This window comes from Carcharhinus amblyrhynchos, chromosome 16, assembly GCF_965287045.1.
Source record: "Carcharhinus amblyrhynchos chromosome 16, sCarAmb.v2.hapA, whole genome shotgun sequence".
NCBI lineage: Eukaryota > Metazoa > Chordata > Chondrichthyes > Carcharhiniformes > Carcharhinidae > Carcharhinus > Carcharhinus amblyrhynchos.
The window spans coordinates 2,533,723-2,552,646 of NC_137339.1; the positions used below are offsets into that span (position 1 = coordinate 2,533,723).

An 18,924-nucleotide genomic window follows, 5' to 3' on the forward strand; every position below is an offset into this window, starting at 1 on the left:
ACCTCTGAAAGTGCGGGGGCCACTGCCATGGATAATATTCTGTCCAGTGCCCCTTTCCAGTAACCCAGGGATGCTGAATTAACAACCTTATTGTTGTGTCTTCCCACCTTCATAGATAAGTGTCATACTGAGCTTTATATATATTTATATAATTTTTTTAAGGCTTTTTATTTAGCATAGAACCTTTTCAACTCACTGGGGTGGCACCCAGAAATTTTTTGTCTCTGATCTGTTTTGAAGCATAAGTGTCTCATGCTAACCGAGACAAAATAACGCGAAAAGCTCAACAGTTGTTCCTTTTTAACCAAACACAGTATTGATTTTCTTGCATTCCCTTCATACTTGCTTTATTAAAACTTTATTCTGAGGAGGCAGCCATTGCTGGGAAGACTGATGGTCATCACCCATCTCCAGTTACCCCTTTGAAGAGTGAGCTGCCCTCTTGAGCTGGCGTTTTGATAAATTAAGGTTAAAAGCTGGCCACAATGGTCTGGGACCCGGAATCACACAGACCCAGATTGGGTAAGGATAGAACATTTCCTATCTGAAAGGGCTTTTGTGAACCATTTGGAACCAGTTGGGTTTTAACAACAACCTGACGGCTCATTTCACTTTATTTCTAGGTTTTTCTTTAACCGGTTATTAAATTCTCAAACCGATGAGTTTTGAATTCCTTCTCTAACAACTGAAAGTTGATGTTCTGCAAAGGCAGAGACATGTCACAGAGCGAGCTGGGAGAGAGTTTAGCTGCAATCTGTTAGCTGAAGTGCTGGTTGTGGATGCGTCTTTTGTTCAAACCAACATGGTTGCTTGTGTGTGCTGTTGTCGCAGGCTGATTCCTCCACTCAACCAGCTTGACTTACTGCGGAACCTCAAGAGCAAATCAGGACTCACTTTCAGGTATGGAATGTGTCTGCTTGCAACAGCAGCCATTTAGTTACAGCTTCAGAAAGCTCAAGGACACCACATGGTGCGGAGATCTTCTGAGGGCAGCTTGCAGTTTTTGATTTGATTTATTATTTTCACTTGTATCAGGATACAGTGAAAGTATTGTTTCTTGGGCACTATACAGACAAAGCATACAGTTCATAGAGTACAAAGGGGTGAAGGAAAGGCAAGGATGCAGAATATTGTGTACAGTCACAGCTAGGGTGCAGAGAAAGGTCAGCTTAATAAATGGTAGATCCATCCAAAAGTCTTGTTTTGTATTCCCTTGAGTTTTGAGTGCTCAGTGTTGCTTTAACTAAAGCGCTAGAACAAAGACTAAGAAAAATACAGCACAGGAACAGGCCCTTCGCCTTCCGTGCTGATCACGATGCCCTAACTAAACTTTAAAAAAAACCTTCTGCGTTACTCAGTCCGTATCCCCCTTTTCCCTCCCTATTCCTGAACCCATCCAGATGCCTCTTAAGTGTTGCTAATGTTTCTGCTTCCACCATCTCCTCTGGCAGTGCATTCCTGGCACCTACCCCTCTCTGCGTGAAAAAATTTCCCCACACATCTCCCTTAAACCTTCCCCCTCTCACCTTGAAACTGTGCCCTCTTGTAATTGACACTTCCACCCTTGACTATCCGCCCTGTCAATGCCTCTCATAATTTTGTAGACTTCTATCAGGTTGCCCCCTCAGCTTGCGTCTTTCCAGGGAAAACAATCCTAGTTTATTCAGCCTCTCCCCAGAGCCAACACCCGAGACCAGGCAACATCCTGGTGAACCTTCTTTGCATTCTGTCCAAAGCCTCCACACCCTTCTGGTAGTGACCAGAACTTAACGCAATATTCCAAATGCAGCCTAACCAAGGTTTTATATAGCTGCAACATGATTTCCCAATTCCTGTACTCAATGCCCCAGCTGATGAAGGTAAGCATACTGTATGCTGTCTTAATCACCTTGGCTACCTTACTGATAAAATGAGTGCGGTAGGGTAGAAACAGAAATGTCCTTGGAATCTTGAAAAAGGGGGACATTGCGAGAGCAGGGAAATGTTGGGAATCTGAAATCCAAACAGAAAATGACGTAAATATCCAGCCAGTTAGGCAGCAGAAGAGAGAAATAAAGCTAAAGTTTCAGATCAGTGTTCTAGTGAAAGATTAGCTTTCTCTTTTCCATTATCGATTCCGAGGTACAGAATTCTCACAAACTTTGGTTCTGTAAACACATCACTGCACAGAATCTTATCGAGTGCCGACAAGCCACTGAAACTACTGTCTGAAATTCAGTTTCGTTTGCTGTTGTATTATCTCAGAAACTGAAACTTTCAATGTCCCAAAATAAGCATTTTAAACACAACCAAAATCCTTCCGAAAATTCAGAATAATAAGATTACATTTGTTCATTCCGCGGTCAGTTTCTTTTTGAACTGTTTAGCTTGACAATCTCAATCTCTTACAAAGCCTGCTCCCTGGTTTGATATTTATCCTCCCAGGGTGATGCTGAGTTTAGGTTGTGCAGTTTTAGCAATCATTGGAATGCCTAATTTCCCAGAGGTAAATGACTCCCTTTATAATCGGGGCTATAATTGGAATATTTTCCTTCAGCTTCCAGCAGTTTCTGTCCAATTGCTTTTTGCAAATGAAATTGAAAGGGTGACAATTTTCTAAAATGTAATTGAGATAAAAGTTATGTCCTTTAAAGTGGAGAGGCAGCCAGTATGCAAGTCAGAGAGATAACACTCAGTGCATCTGTCAGATCTTTCACATGTACTCAGAAAGTGCATTAAGCTGACAGAAAGACTTCAGTTAGAGACAATGTGCTGGGGAAGGTGTTGATCTTAATTTAAAATTCACTCTGCACTCAAAGACTCATTTCCTTAGCTACGTTTTGATAGTTTAGAAAAAGACAACGTTAAAGAACAGTGTGAAAGGAGCTTTACTCAAACCTCTTGTACTTGTCTTAGGAGTCTTTGATGGCGACAGTGTAGAGGGAGCTTCACTCCGTATCTAACCCCGTGCTGTACCTGTCCTGGGAGTGTTTGATGGGGGAACAGTGTAGAGGGAGCTTTACTCTGTATCTAACCCTGTGCTGTACCTGTCCGGGGAGTGTTCGATGGGGGACAGTGTAGAGGGAGCTTCACTCTGTATCTAACCCTGTGCTGTACCTGTCCTGGGAGTATTTGATGGGGGACAGTGTAGAGGGAGCTTTACTCTGTATCTAACCCTGTGCTGTACCTGTCCTGGGAGTGTTTGATGGGGACAGTGTAAAGGGAGCTTTACTCTGTATCTAACCCCGTGCTGTCCCTGTCCTGGGAGTGTTTGATGGGGGGACAGTGTAGAGGGAGCTTTACTCTGTATCTAACCCTGTGCTGTACCTGTCCTGGGAGTGTTTGATGGGGGGACAGTGTAGAGGGAGCTTTACTCTGTATCTAACCCCGTGCTGTACCTGTCCTGGGAGTGTTTGATGGGGACAGTGTAGAGGGAGCTTTACTCTGTATCTAACCCTGTGCTGTACCTGTCCTGGGAGTGTTTGATGGGGACAGTGTAGAGGGAGCTTTACTCTGTATCTGATGACTTTGATGAGATTTTTAGTGTGATCTCAGTCCTCCCAGGTTCCAGTAGTACATTTCCAAGTATGGGATGGCTGGTGTTGCTGGTATTCTGATTAAACACTTTGTATTCTGTTTATTACTGCTGCAGGAAGGAGACACTGGAGAGCACACCCAGGTTTGCTTGATTTTAAAGCTCTGATTTAACAAAAAGCTGTAAAGCTGTTTCCCTCCGCTGTAGATGTGAATTATTGTTTGAGTTTAGAGAGTTGCAGTGAGATGATGACCCCATTGATCTGTAGCTGTGTTGAATGAATTCAGGAACATCCATTGATTTTCCAAGTTGCTGTTACCCAGATACAAAGCAATCCTTGTTGTTTTTTATGTATTGCTGTGCCTAACCCCTTTACACATTATTATTGCTCTCTCCTGTCTTTTCCTGGGTCACTGTGACAGATGTTGAGGTGCTTCTGGGCACTGCTGCCCTCAGTCCTGAGTGTACCAATGGACGGTGGGCAGGAACAGACCAGGCAAGCCCCAGTCTCTCTCTGTCTGGTAATATTTTGCTGTCGGCAGGATGCTGCCTGCCCTGTGATCAGGCCTCATCCAGCATGGACACCGTGAAGACCAGCGAACTGACAGAAACTGGGCTTCACTCAGCCGGGTGAATGTGGGAAGCTGACACGAGGGGAACCTTAATTCTTTAGAGATTCTACCCTTCGTGAAAATGAAGAATGGATCCGCTAGCTTTCTAATGTGACGCTGTATTCACAGCGCTGGAGCTGGTGATTATTCTCAGTGTTTCATTCTAGATTATTGAGTCTGAAATGATGGTGTGCAGTGAATTCACTTCTATTGATAACTGTCTTTCCTCTTTCACATAAGCAGAGAATTGAGCTTTGCGAGTCAGAGGTATGTTTTATCCTCACCACTTTAACCCCCTGTACAAGAAGGCAGGGACCTGTTTGCTTTAGAAGTCTTCAGGGAGTTGCGGAGTGTGGTTCCTGTGTAATATACAAAGCCTTGGAAAGATTCCAGCTCCAATATTCATTTCCAAGGTGCTTAAAACACTCTCTAAATCAGCAAGTCATTTCAGTCCAGGAAACAGTAACAAACTTCCTCCGTTAGTAGGGGCCCAATTTGTTGAGTATATTCTGGAAGGATTTGGGGATTTATGTAACTTTAAGGTGCTCTGGTGAGATTTAAAACTCACCCTGCTGTGTAATGTTCCCCTCAATTCCCTGTGGCTCTCTAACAGCCACACTCTCTGTTTCTGGTCCACCTTCCTTTCATCTACGGCCCTTGATAGCTCTGTGTCTCGGGGTCTGTGTTTATGGTCCCCTAGGCTGGGGAGCATGTCAGAGTTGGAGTCTAGTGTTGATCACTTTCCTCAGTGACAGTAAATGAAGAGGAAATGGAGACAGTGACAATCACAGCTTCCACCGAGTAAGCAGAAGGATTTGCTTGGTCACTAATGGGTTCATTCAGACCTCCTTGTTGCTACTGCCAACCCGCCCACTGGAATTTTTACTGATTCCTCAACAGACAGGTATGGCCTATGTATCATACAAAGAACTACAAAGCTAAGGAACATTAACCCCTGGATGGACACAATCTTTCCACTGTTAGCTGAATCAGTCACTCATTTATGTAGCAATGTCCCACAGGTATCGATGTCCATTCACATATCTATACGCCCTTAAAGTTTTTTTTAAAAGTTTATTTGTTAGTCACAAGTAAGGATTACATTAACACTGTAATGAAGTTACTGTGAAATTCCCCTAGCTGCCACATTCTGGCGCCTGTTTGGGTCAATGTACCTAACCAGCACATCTTTCAGAACATGGGCAGAAACCAGAGTACCTGGAGGAAACCCACGCAGACACGGGGAGAATGTGCAAGCTCCACACAGACGGTGACCCAAGCTGGGAATTGAGCCCGAGCCCCTGGCGCTGTGAGGCAGCAGTGCTAACCACTGTGCCACCGTGCCACCCCCACAGAGAAATCAGGGACAGACCCAACACATCAATGGCCTCTCATCTCCTGCTCTACCTGATTGGCTGGAAAACCCTTTGAATGTCCTGAGATTGTGCAAGGTGCCATATAAATGTAGATCTTTCCTTTTCTCACTGTCTCTGGGGAGCTTCAAAGCAGTGTCCATGAGATGAAAGGGTGGACATTCTGACAGCAGTGACACAGTCTGTTAGTGAATTAGTGATCACTAAATTTCTTTCGGCCCCAGTTATGATTAAAGCAAAGGGGCAAAGTGATCATATTCTTATTGAGGGCAACAAATCCATTCTCTTCTGTTCATGTTTAAAAAGGTCACACTGGAACTCTGCAGCAGCTTTGATGTTTTTCCGAACTGGGGTGTGTGGCCACCTGGTTCACAGGACAATCCTCTGCTAAACACAGCAATATATCAAACTGTCTCTGAGCTGGATTATTCTCAGCCACTAGAGACCAACAGCCAATTCCCAGGTGCTTTGAGCCAAGTGGCAGCTGATCTCTGCTCCATGCCTGGATGGCCATTACAGATCTACACCACCAGCTCTCACTAATCCCAGTGCTGTTGTCCTCCTGTGTAGTCACCATCTGGCATTTCACCTCTGTCCTACATGGCTAACATTTAATCAGGCCTTCAGTTTGCAGAACGTTCTGTCATTCCCCTTCATGTAGGATATGTGTTTGACATCAGGACAGATTCCCAACACATCAGCCCCGAGTGAAGCTGTTCCTGTGAATCAATGTCCATTAAACAACATGGCCAATCTCTCTTCCCATTGGAGGATTCAGGAGTGCAGTCTGCTTTCCAACTGGTATTCGGTTCTGAATTCCGGTGAGAGTGAGTGATAGAATCATAGAGGTTTACAGCGTGGAAACAGGCCCTTCGTCCCAACTTGTCCGTGCTTCCCCTCTTTTTTAACTGCTAAGCTAGTCCCAATTGCCCGTGTTTGGTCCATATCCCTCTGTACCCATCTTACCCATGTAACTGTCGAAACACTTTTTAAAAGACAAATTTGTACCCGGCTCTACTGCTACCTCTGGCAACTTGTTCCAGACACTCACCACCCTCCGTGTGAAAAAAATTGCCCCTCTGGACCCTTTTGTATCTTTCCCCTCTCACCTTAAACCTATGCCCTCTAGTTTTAGACTCCCCTACCTTTGGGAAGAGATATTGATTATCTAACTGATCTGTGCCCCTCATTATTTTATAGACCTCTATAAGATCACATCTCAGCCTCCTACGCTCCAGAGAAAAGAGTCCCAGTCTATCCAGCCCTGCCTTATAACTCAAAACAGTTATAAGAAGAGTGATAGTTCCCCTGCGGATTGCAGATTGCACCAAGCCCTCACCACCACCTGTACAGAGGGTCCAGGAGGAATATTAGAAAAGCAATAGTCATGGGGATTTAATTGTTGGGGGAAACAGACCAGCGTTTCTGCAGCCGCAGACGAGAATCCGGTCAGGTGTGTTCCGACTGGTGCCAGGGTCCATATGAGCACTCTGGGGGAGAGGGTGGGAGGGGAGGGAGAATGGCCAATGATTGTGGCCCATATCTGTACCAGCGACCTAGTTAGAGTGATGAGGTCTTGCAGTCAGATTGTAGGGAGGTAGGAAGGTGACAGGCAAGCAGGACTTCAAAGCAAGAAATCCCTGGACTACTCCTAGTGTCACTCACGAGTGGATCAAGAAATTGGTGAATTGAGCAGATGAATGTGTGGCTGGAGAGATGGTGCAGGAGTGAGGGCTTTAGATTCCTGGCACATTAGGACCAGTGCTGTGGGAGTTAACACGAGCTACAAAATAAATCTTAGGCAACACTGGTTTCAGTAACACACAGTCCCTATAAACACCCAGGTTGGCTGTGGTCAGACACACTCCACTCTCAAGCCTGAGTGAATTTTGTGGATTTCTCCTCAAAATCCCCCCAGATGATTCTTTATTCTGTCATATATGGGAACAGAGGGCACCGCTAAAATACTAAATTAATACTTTGCATTTATCTTTACAAAATTATGCTATCCACATTTAAATACTGGATGGGCTAAAATTGATCAAGAAGAGAAGTTGGACTTTATTAGGGGCATTGAGTACAACACCAGGATCAGGCTCGGCTGGAGTATTCTGTCCAGTTCTGGACACCACACGTTAGTTTGGATGTGAAGGCAATGGCAAGGTGCAGAGAAGATTATTGAGGATGGTTCCAGGAGTGAGGAACTTAAGTTCTGTGGATAGATGGAGGAAGTCAGGACTGTTCTCCTTGGACAAGGAACGGATGAGAAGAGATTGGATGGAGGTGTTCAAAATCATGGAGGGATTGGGAGAGTAAAATTTATTTATTAATCACAAATACATTAACACTACATGAAGTTTTACTGTGAAATTCCCCTAGAGTTAATAAAGAGGAACAGTTCCCATTGGTGAAATAGATGAGAACTCGGGACACTGAGTAAGGCAAAGGATAAGAGTAGCAGTGAGAAATGAGGAAAGTTGATTTAAAGGAATGGGTGTTTGAAATCTGGAATGAGAGTGTGGAGAAGATCACTTAAATGGCGGGTTTTGTGGGAGAATTGTATGACTATCTGAGTTGAAACATTGGCAGGGCGATGGGAGAAACATGTGAGTGTAGAGAGCTGATGGGTCTCATTGTGTGCTGTAACCACCCTATCATTCCTTCATTCCCAGCGGACCTGGACTTAATGTGCAAAAATTGGCATCTTATTAGCAAACATGGCTAAATTAGAGAAGAGATAATGCCACCCTGATACATTAGAGGTCTTCCATTGTAGGTACATTGTTAGGGTAGAACAGATGTAGCTTTACTCTGTAATAATAATAATAGGCTATAGCTGACACTCAGTCTGTTAAAAGCCTTCATTACGTTTCTAAATATAAACTCCTTTTTTCTATTTTTTGTGCAACTCACACCTCCGGAATATAATCGTAATCACAGGTTAAAGGATCTGCTACCTTGTACCCTGTAGCAGGTGCTGCAGACTCACAGACAAGGCAAATCTCTCATCTTCACGAAGCCATCCTGCTTTGTCAGGCCTCTGGTAACTCAAACCATGGCCATGGCTACAACAACCTCACAATAAATGAGCCAATGGACAAAATCCTGATAGTCCAGCAAAGGCAGAAGTTGCTGCAACCCTATACTGACCCGTCTGATCACAACAGAGCAGTGGTAGAGGTGCTAATGTTATCCTGCGTACTCTGGGCTCTGGGAATGATGGTCCCCGTAGACAGTTTGGACAAGTAGGTATTGGATGAGAATGGGATTCAGAGTCCCTTCATGGTTGAAGAACTGGCAAATGCTCTCTTTTCCTGTGTTGACATCTCGAGAGATCGGGGGTGGGGGTTGGGTGTGGGAAGACCAGTGAAGATTGTTGTAGAGATGGTAACGCAGGTGGGAAATTAAAATTCGACTGGGGCGTAATGCAGGCTCTGATTGGCTATCGCCCATTGGTCATTACTGTGGCACCAAGGACTAATTCATCCTGAAATGAATCCTGGTCTGTGGGTGTGATATGGAGTGATGGCCAACACCCCCGATACCATCACACCTACAGCAGCAAGTTACAAACTGGAGTGCAAACTTAGCCAAGGTTTCAAGTTGGGGCTTTAGTGGAGTGCTACCACCAGGCCTGGACATTTGTGCTCCTGTGCTTTCCACTTGGAAATACTTGCTCACTAATATTAACAGGGCGTTGGAGTGGAAGAGCCTGAATGTACCGTCTAACGACACTCACTTTTGAAGGTCAGAGCATGTTGTTTATCATTGTTAGAAATTGCAGTTGTATATTTTTGCCGCCCGCGATGGATTTTGTTTGTTTTGTACCTTGGCACACCTTTTCCCTGTGGGGAAGCGGTGGAAGGATTAGCAGGTCGATTATCGGCCTATTGAACAATATCACGGCCAATCCTCCAGCCAACAAGTCCTGGAGTGGGACTTGAACCTGGAGTTCCTGGCTCAGAGGCAGGGACGCTGCCCAGTGAGCTACAAGGCCTCCCTTTTTATAGATTCCCATGATTGAAATGAAAAACTGTGAGAGAACGTAGATCCTTGACGGAGAAATTCAAACAGAGTTTTGCACATTCCAGCTAAGTTGCTTTGTGTGGGAATGCTGAGCTACTGATTCTGCAGCTGAATCACAGGGAATTATCCTTATTAATTCCCATTTTCCCCTTGTTTTCAGTAAACACAAATCACGTCGTGATTCCATGTGTGGAATGTGCTGCTCAGGAGATCCTAGGTATCCGTGTGAAACTCTCCCTTTGGTAGATTGATTCCTGGCACGGCTGGTTTAAATGTCCTCTCGCTCGCTCCCTCCCTTGCTCGCTCGCACCTCCCTCGTATCCTTCCTCGTTCCCTCCCTCCTTGTGTGTTTATCTCCCTCTCTCTCTCTCTCTCTCCGTTTCTCAGATCTGTTTGTAGATTCATTTTGTGCATTATGCAAAAATTAGAAAGAGGCCCCAGTTGCTCTTTTCACTGTTTATCTGCTCTCTCCAGTCCAACAATCTTTATCAGGAACTGTTCCATTATCAGGAAACAATCACAACATTCGGTGGAAAAGTGCCAATTCTCGAAACACAGAAGCAAACAGAAATAAAAATTAAACACTGCTGGAAATCTGAAAATGCTGTAAATACTCGGGCAGCGCTGGGGGGAGAGAGGGAAGAGACAGAGTTTTGTGAAAGCTGAAACGTTTCTCGCTCCACAGATGCTGTCTGACCTGCTGACTATTCCTGGTATTTTCTGAATTTTACATTTTTCTTTCTGTTTTGCAAAAATGAATTGGCGACAAGTCAAAAATGTGCCAAACTCCCGTTGGCCTCACTAACTGGCTGGTCCAGAATATTGCAAACAAGTGAACTATTCCTTTTTATGTGAGGGTGATTCACTCTGATCGGGAGTAATGTTCGAGGTGCGGGGCAGTGTGATCACCCCGCAGGCAGGAGGGGAAGACCGAGGTCACAAACCGTCTCTGATTCCCTTGTGTTTTATTTTGGCATGAGCAGCTATTGCGTGTTACACAGCTCCCACTGAGCAATGGGCTGATGGCCAATCCAGCAGGGGATAGAATTATAGTGTGGAAACGAGTGGTTGAGTTTGTGGCAGTGTTAACCTGTTTACACCATCACTAGAATGAGTCTTGGTTCCGATGTTCTTTTGTCAGCATCTGCTTCACCATCTGGTCAACTGCTTCTGCTGGGATTAGTCACCAACTCCATTCTTGCTGTGTTACATAACTACCAGTTACAGGATGGTGGCTGTGTTAGAGGAGCGCTGTATCGATTCTCCACCTGCAGCTGAGAGGTTGTCTTCAGGAGTCCGCAGATCCGACTGGAAATTAGAAATCGCACTCGCAAGCTTCAAATGGACTGGATCCTGGAAAGCAAGAGCGGGGGCAGGAAGGGGATACTGGGCAAGGAAGCAATGCCACGTCAGGGAAACAAGGCTGAAAATGGGAGAAGGGCTTCAAGAGGGAGATAGCAGGAGGGGAGGGAGGGACTGCAGGAGGGAGCGAGGGAGGGAGAGGAAAGGAGAGTGAGAGATGGCAAGAGGGGAGAGAGGGGGGTGGTGACTTTGGTGATTGTCCCTCCAAAGGTATCATAGCAGAAGATGATCACCTGGCTTGAGTGACCAATTGGGAATGAGTGTGGGTGATCACCCCAGGAAGTGGAGTCATCTCAAAGGCAAAAGGCAGTCTGAAGAAAATATGTAGAAACGGGCAAACGGGAGGACTGCCGGCCTCTGTACAGTTTCTCCTTGTTCATAAATACCGACTGTGTTCCTGATGAAGTTTGTGAATCATTACACAGGGGTTACAAATGGGGAGAGAGGGGTTGCAAAAGACCCATCAACCAGACAATAGACTTCTTTACAAACTAATAACCAGCTGATGAAACACGAGGAGAAATGGGAAAAGAATTTTTGCCCCCAAATGGTGATCATGTTTTCTTGTGTGTGTTTTGGAAGTATGAACAAAGCGACAAAGTTCAGATATTATTCAAGAGACAGAAACAGCCAGATGTTGCCATCTCTGTTGCTGAAAGGTTACAGTTTTCCAGACGGCTGTACTGCAGCCATGGAGGAGTCCCGCTATAGAGTGAAGGATTAAACTTGACAAAGCAGCAAGATCTCAGTGGTAATGTGACTATTGAAATACCCTGGAATTAACTCAATGTAGAATAATAGGAACACTCTACAACCCAACGCGTGATCACATAGCTACAGCTGATGAATTGAACAGTACATCGAAAAGGACCCAGATTCACCAACCCCTATGCCAACAGCCAACGTTAGCTGAAATGCAGGAGGCATTATCCCCATTCACAAGACCTCGGAAAAGGCTGCGAAAGATATCTTAGCTGTGACTGTCGACAGTAGAGTGGGACAACTGGTTGAAGAACCAACAAGAAGGAAGACCTTGCGTTTGCCAACAAGACAAGTTTGAGCACAAGAGTGTGTGTCAATGTAGGGATTAATGATCACCCACTCATCGTATCGACCTGTGTTGCTCCTGTGAAGAGAAAGGCCAGGAGGAAAATCTTCATGAGGGGAAAAAAAACCAACAAGAAAGGAAGAGGAAGCCACTTTCTGAATTTTAGTGATTGTTACTTAATTAATTTAATTATCAATGCACAAAACGTAGGCCAAACTGCAAAACACCATGCCAGAAACCATGGATAAATACATACCATCCAGGTCTTCATCCAACTGGACAAACCGCCTTTGGTTCTGGAGAGAATGCTGTCAGAAACAACCTCTTTACAACAAGGCTGAGGACTCTGAAGATGAGGAGGACTGGAAGGAATTAAAACCTGCCAGAATAAAGGAAAGGATGTTCTCACAACAGCAAGCAGAGATTATGGGCTGGATTTTATGACCCCTGCAGGTGTGTTTCTGATAGTGGGCCCAGTAAAATATGAGTCATAGAACCCTACAGAGCAGAAGGAGGCCATTCAGCCCATCAAGTCTGCACTGACCACAATCCCAGCCAGACCCTATCCCTATAACCTGATGCATTTATCATAGCTAGTCCCTCTGAAACTAATGGAGAATTTAGCATGGCTAATCAACCTAACCCGCACACCTTTTAGACTGTGGGAGGAAACCGGAGCATCTGGAAGAAACCCACGCAGACACAGGAAGAACATGCAATTCCTACACACAGTGATCCTAGACCGGGATCGAACCTGGGTCCTTGGCACTGTGAGGCAGAGGTGCTAACCACTGTGCCACCCACACGAGAGATGGTTACCTTCCTATCCACCCTTATGCTGTCCCTCTAAATTGGCATCTCGCCTGCCCTTTATAGATTAACAAACTCACTTGCCTGTTAATTATTTATGAGCTAATTGACCCAAATATTATGCTGCCCATGGGTTGTCCTGGGCCAGCAGGGGGAGTGGGCACAACTGGTTAAATGGTGGGAAGGGAGGGTATGTCCATTGGGAGTGTACCCTACGCCCATTGGGTGCACTCCCCCCCTGCCCCCATTCCCCCCACCCTGCTACCCAGAGCTGTTACCCTTTCCCTTTGTTCCTCCCTGCCTGACCCTTGTCCCGTCACCCCCTTCATTAGGTTTAAAAACATCTCGGCTCTAAAAACCAGGAATGATCTTAATCCCAGGATCCATCAAAGTTCAGCGTGGGCCAACCTGTGGTCCCGGCAGAGCCCAGTATCCAATTCTGGCACTGCCGGGACAGACAGAGACAACTGGTTGGCAGCTCATAAGGGATGGGACTTCCACTTAGGACTGCAAGACCCTCGCAGACTGTCTGGCTCCCCCACAGCAGGCGATGGGTGCACAAGGGGTCCTTTTGTTTTAGTTATGTTGACCATTAGCTGATTTTTACAAGGGGGCAGCAGGTGAGTAAGGCGTGCTCTCGCTGTGAAATCCAGCTGTTTGTCGCTGACTGTCTTACAGCCTTCATTAAGAACACCTCATCATTCTGGGTGGGATTTCCCTTGCTGCTGACGCTGTGAACACTCCCACTGCTGGGAACCCAGCAGGAATGGTCAGGAGATTCTGGCCAGTGAGTGAGAGGAGTTGTGGTTCTGGCCCAGTGTTCTGTGATCTTGGGAATAGTAACGTAAATAAAAGTGTGTTGAGTGAAAGACTGTAGTCTCTGGATAGATCCCCTCTGGAATAAGGAACTTCAAACAAACATGTGACAGAACTTACTGCCAAGCTTTCAAGGGGCAAATAGAGATGGGCAATGGTGGTCTGGACATTAACAGTCACATCCCGAGATTGAAGATTCATTCTGGAATACTGTCCTTGTCCTGGGCAAAGGTTGCGTTACTGGGGAAATTCCTCAAAGCATTCAGCTAAAATAGTGAGTGAATAACATCATCCATAGTGGACAGCTCAATCTCAACCCGCTGTTGTTAGATCACGTAGACTTACAGCACAGAAAGAAAGAGGCCATGTGGCCCATCACGTCAATTCTAGCTCTTTGGAAGGTCTACCTAGTTAATCCTATAACCGTGCTGTTCCCCTGTACCCCAACACATTTCTGCCCCTTTTCTAATTCATTCACAGGATGTCACCTTCGCCGCCAAGGAAACCATTTATTGCTCACCTTGAACCTCCTTGGGAAGGTGGTGGTGAGCTGCCTTCCTGAGCCCAATATAGACCAATAATAAAAGTTTGAATTCCCAGTGAGAAATCTAAAGGCAAGTTTCCAAGCTTTAAGATGTTTTTCTCTGGCAAAGTAACAGTGATTAAACACTAAAATAAAACCCAAGTACTGCAGGTGCTGGAAATCTTAAATAAAAGCAGGAAATGCTGGAAAAACTCAGCAGGTCTGGCAGCGTCTGTGGAGAGGGAAACTGAGTTAACGCCTCGAGGTCACATGCATCTTCTCCAAAGCTGCCTTCAGCTCTGAAGGAGAGTTAGACAAGCTAGTCCGATGCTAGTCCGATATCTCTCCCAGCTTCCAGTAGTTCCAGTGGGATTTTACAGCCTCGCTTAGGCGTGAACAGAAATTCCTGCCCAAGGTCAATGGAGATTTCCATTGTCGGACCCCCACCCACTCCGATTCCGTGGTGGGTAAGGTGGGAGAGTGTCAGCAATAACATCAAACAGCTGAAAGGCACTTTCCTCAGAATTCCTGAACCAACTCTTAGCTGTAAGGCCTATCCCAGTGATCCTTGGTCATGCCAGGATGAATCTCCTAGATTTCTTAAATTTATCTGAAGCATCTCTCTAAACAGAGAGCTGCCTCCCTCTACGGCAAGGTCAGTCCTTCTTCTCTGCTGCCCATTCCCTGCAATCTTCTGTCTCTGTGTGAGACCCTTTTCTTTCTCCCTCTGACACCAGCAGTGTCCTCTCCGATCCAGAAACTCCATCCCGAGTTAGCCCGTTTCTGTTTCCGGGTATGAGTCACACTTTCCTCTCTCTGGGTCTCATTCCGGGCCTGCCTATCTCCGTAGTAACCAAGCCAACTGGTCTGTGGCCGGATAGACCTCATGACAGATCACATGGCTGTCTTCATGACCCCAATTGATCTGGAATTAAAGTGACAGTCCCAATCACCTCATAAAAACCTGCATTCATAACACGCTGCTGTTGTGTGGAGCTGTTGGGAAGAGAATCCAGGATTTTGACCCAGAGATAGTGAAGCTATATAGTCCCAAGTCAGGGTGGCATGTGACTTGTAGGCTTTGGTGGAGGAAGCAATTTGAAAGGAATTTGGAGATTGACTCGAGTGCCGTGGTTTTATTCCAATCCGATTGGATCTTAATCACAAACAGTCAATGGCCACCTGAGTAGATCAGAGCCGTGTGACCCACACTTGTGCTTCTGGGAAGAGTATCACACAGAACTTCTCAAGTGCATTCCCTAATCTTCACAGAAATTGCATAACCACTTAGACAGACAGGAGAGAGGGAGAGGACAGAGAGAGAGAGATAAACACAGGGGGTAGGCTATTTTGAGAATACTGCAATAGAACCATAACTGTCGATTATCACTCAGTACCTGTGGAAGGGGTATCCTTATGTTGCATGTCATGTTCCTGTCTGCAGTTTTAATGTAGAGTTGTTCCCTGAGATTTGGGTTTATCAGTAACAGTGTTTTGTTTGATACAAAAATGAATTGGTATTTTCCAATCATAGCACTGACCCAAACCGCACTGGGTTAATAATGTCCCTGGTTTGAAAATGATGGAGCAAATTCCAGCTGGAGGAACTCGAATTGTCTGAGCTGAGCTGTGGGGGAGAAGGTTATTCTGTGCGCAGGCTGGCGAGTCAGTCTATTTAAAAAGAGCTTGTTTTTCTCCCCACCCTCAATGGGGATTGACACGAGGATCTCCCACGTACGAGGTAGACCTGGCCATGCGACAGAGCTGCATTAGAACACCTGCACACTCTCAACACATCAAGCCGCGACCATGTCACCACGTATCTCCAGCTTCCCATCTTCTAAACGCAGGAATTGGGAGTCTGTTCGTCAGCCCTAGTGGTGTTGGAAGTCTCTGTGGCTCATCCCCATGGTCAGGTGGTCAGTTCCCAATGAATCAAATTGTTACAACATCCTGGGATTTGCTGGAGGAACATCAACACTCCGTGAAATCAGATTCTGATGTTGCAATAAGTCTTCAGAGGCAGAACCTGCTTTCTCAGAATCCCTTTATTTACAATTCCAGCGGCAGTACAGAGTACTCGCAGTCAGCAGTCTACCTCCAGGAGTGCCAGAGGAACTGACACTCCCAGTTTAAAAACAAGGAAAAGACTCCCCGATTGGTCCATCAATTAATTTCTTAATCAGGGAGCCCATATTCCAATTGGCCAATCTCAGTGGCCTGATTGAAGTCATTACCGACCTTAAAAGCGTTACATTAAGATGATTAATTTTCTTTCACTGAAAGTTGATATGTTACATGATCGGTATTATATACTGTCCATATTTTATAACGGTGCAATAGGTCCTGTAATTGGATATCTGGTGCGGGGGTAATGTGTAGGAACCACAGAAATTTTGATCACCCAACAAAGGTCAGCTTGGGTTGGCTGGCTTTGACCGTAGATTTTCTGGGTGTGCCCGCCACTGGGATTGTCCAGTGCCTGCCTAAAGTCAATCGACCTTTGACTGGCCCGTCACATTACCCACAGCGTGTCTTGCCAAAGCAGGGCTGGAAAATCCCAGCCTAGTTAGACTCCCGATGGAGTTAGACTTTCACTGGACACTGGTATTGTCCAGGGAAAGTGAAATTGGATATAAGGGTTGCTGTCCCCCAAACCCAGAGCTTGTATGCCCCTAGTCAACAGGAGATTGGGGTCTGACCGCAACAGGAACTGGGAGCGAGATCAGATAGTGTGACTACTTTCTGAGTGAAAGTAGTGAGAGTAATATTGGTTAGTGGAAAGAATGCTGAGACAAGATATGTTAATTATAGGAAAACACTTTCACTACATTAATTTCCAAAGGTGCGTGGGCTAGGTGGATTGGCCACGCTAAATTGTCCCTTGGTGTCCCAAGATGTGCGGGTTAGGGAGATTAACAGGGTTAATACCTGGGGTTATGGGGATAGGGCCTGGGCAAGGTGCTCTGTTGGAGTGTCCGTGCAGAATTAATGGGCTGAATGGCCCCCTTCTGCACTGAAGAGATTCTATGATTCCGAATTCTAAAGGATGACATGTGAATCTGTCTCGAGTGTCAGACGTTCAGCATGGTGAGGAGCTGATTTAAGAGCCAAACATTTGCATGAGTGATTTAACTTGTTATTGGATTATCTTTGAGAAAAAATCCTCTTTGAGACAAGGGACAGAATTGCTCTTATTTCTGGTGACAACGATTTCTTTGCATGAACTCTGAACTGTTTGACTAGTCTTGCCTTGGCTTGCCTTTTGCTAAGAGTTTCTTCTGCTGTCTGCCCCTCCATTCTCCTTCACCATTGTCTAACCCCACCCTCCAATAGCCCATCGCCTGATTGTACACCCCCCCCCTCCCCCGACGAGGTCTCCTGTTGGCATTGCGACTTGCCTGTGTGCATGTTCATTGACTCTGTGTGGAGAGGCCAGCATGTTGTTGTGCTTTGATGGAGAGCTTTCTGGGAGATGCTATGGCAGACAATGCCTGTTGGAATACAAGGCCTGTTTCTTGCACTTCAAAGGGTTTCATGCTCTTGGCTTTCTGCCCAACTTTTGTGCTAAATTTGGTCCGGATATTTCTGTATTCCCAGTATGGATCTGTATGCTCTGACAAACCAAATGAACAATAGATCTTCATATTGATATCTCTCTTGCCTTCTTCCTGGAATCAGGGCACACATTGTACTGGTTGGTTACTGAGTGGGGCTCTTGATTTGAGTGACTCAGTACACGCTGATTAAATAACAGCCAGGTTGCTGGTGTCCCTAAACTCCTAGACAGGAATGGAATGCTGAGGAAGCAGACCAGCATTGAATAGTAGGGATGTGGGGATGAAGGTATCTTTTGGAATTTTGCTAAAATAATGAATAGTTTTGGTACAGTGAGCTCCAACTTGGGGTGGATTCCACGATAAGAGAGAGCGTACATGGGCTGTGGGAAGAATTAAGATGGGTGGATGGAGTCAGTGGTAGTTTATATACAATGAGAGATGCAAGCTTAATCTGTAGAATGGTCTCTCCTCTTCAATATTTCTTCATCTTAATGTTCCCAGCTGCCTTCGTGCTCCAGATAATTAAACACTGCTCAGTAACAGGAACGAATCCAATCCCAATAAACCAAGGGTGACAGCTGTATTATTAGAAGTTTATTTCTGTTTAATTTGTTTATAGATGAGAGCTTCTAATGGAAATCATTACGGATAAAAATTCTTCAGATTCTTTTCCTTTGTTGGGTGAAGCAAAGCTAAATATTCCCCTCAGAGGAACTTTCTTAAAGGTTGAGAGTAGGAAGCAGGCCGAAGGCTCTCATTCCACATCCCGGACTGAGGAATGATTTATTCATCACCTCAAAGGTCTCCATTGGGACACAGGGTGTAGATAATGCCCCAGGGGTAAGGAGGGATAGTCAGTTTGGAGATTTGTTGGAGTTTCAGTGTTGCTATGTAGAGATAGCCATTTGTGCTCTCTCTGGCCCTCTCTCTCCTCTTTCTCTTTCTTTCTCTCCTCTGCTTTTTTTTTTCTCTCGAACCTCCCTACTTTCTCCCTGTCCTCTTTGCTTCTTTCTCTCTTTCATCTTCTGCCTTTACCTTTTTGGTTACTTTGTTACTTTGTGTGGAGGGGGGCCAGGCGAGGAGAGGGTGGCTGCCTGAGGCGTTACATGCTCAGATATGGGAGGGATGGAGGCAGATCCCGGGCCTGTGACCCAGCAAACCAACTCCTGAAGTGGGGACTTTCCAATTGCTGTCCCGTGCGCTGTCATTTAGCTACTGACTCTGATAGTGGAGAAAGAATTCCTGCTGTGTGAGTAATCTTGGAATGCTGGAAGGGGGGAA

General features: G+C 45.6%; 1 protein-coding gene across 1 annotated transcript in view; it reads left to right on the forward strand.

The window, feature by feature from the left end:
• kcnq2b (potassium voltage-gated channel, KQT-like subfamily, member 2b) overlaps positions 1 to 18,924 on the forward strand; it is a 129,491-nt gene that overhangs the window by 92,566 nt on the left and 18,001 nt on the right. Inside the window, exons 9-10 of the mRNA XM_080204346.1 lie at positions 832 to 900; positions 3,632 to 3,658. Of these exons, the coding sequence (XP_080060472.1) occupies positions 832 to 900; positions 3,632 to 3,658 (96 nt within the window). The remainder of the gene's footprint in view (positions 1 to 831; positions 901 to 3,631; positions 3,659 to 18,924) is intronic.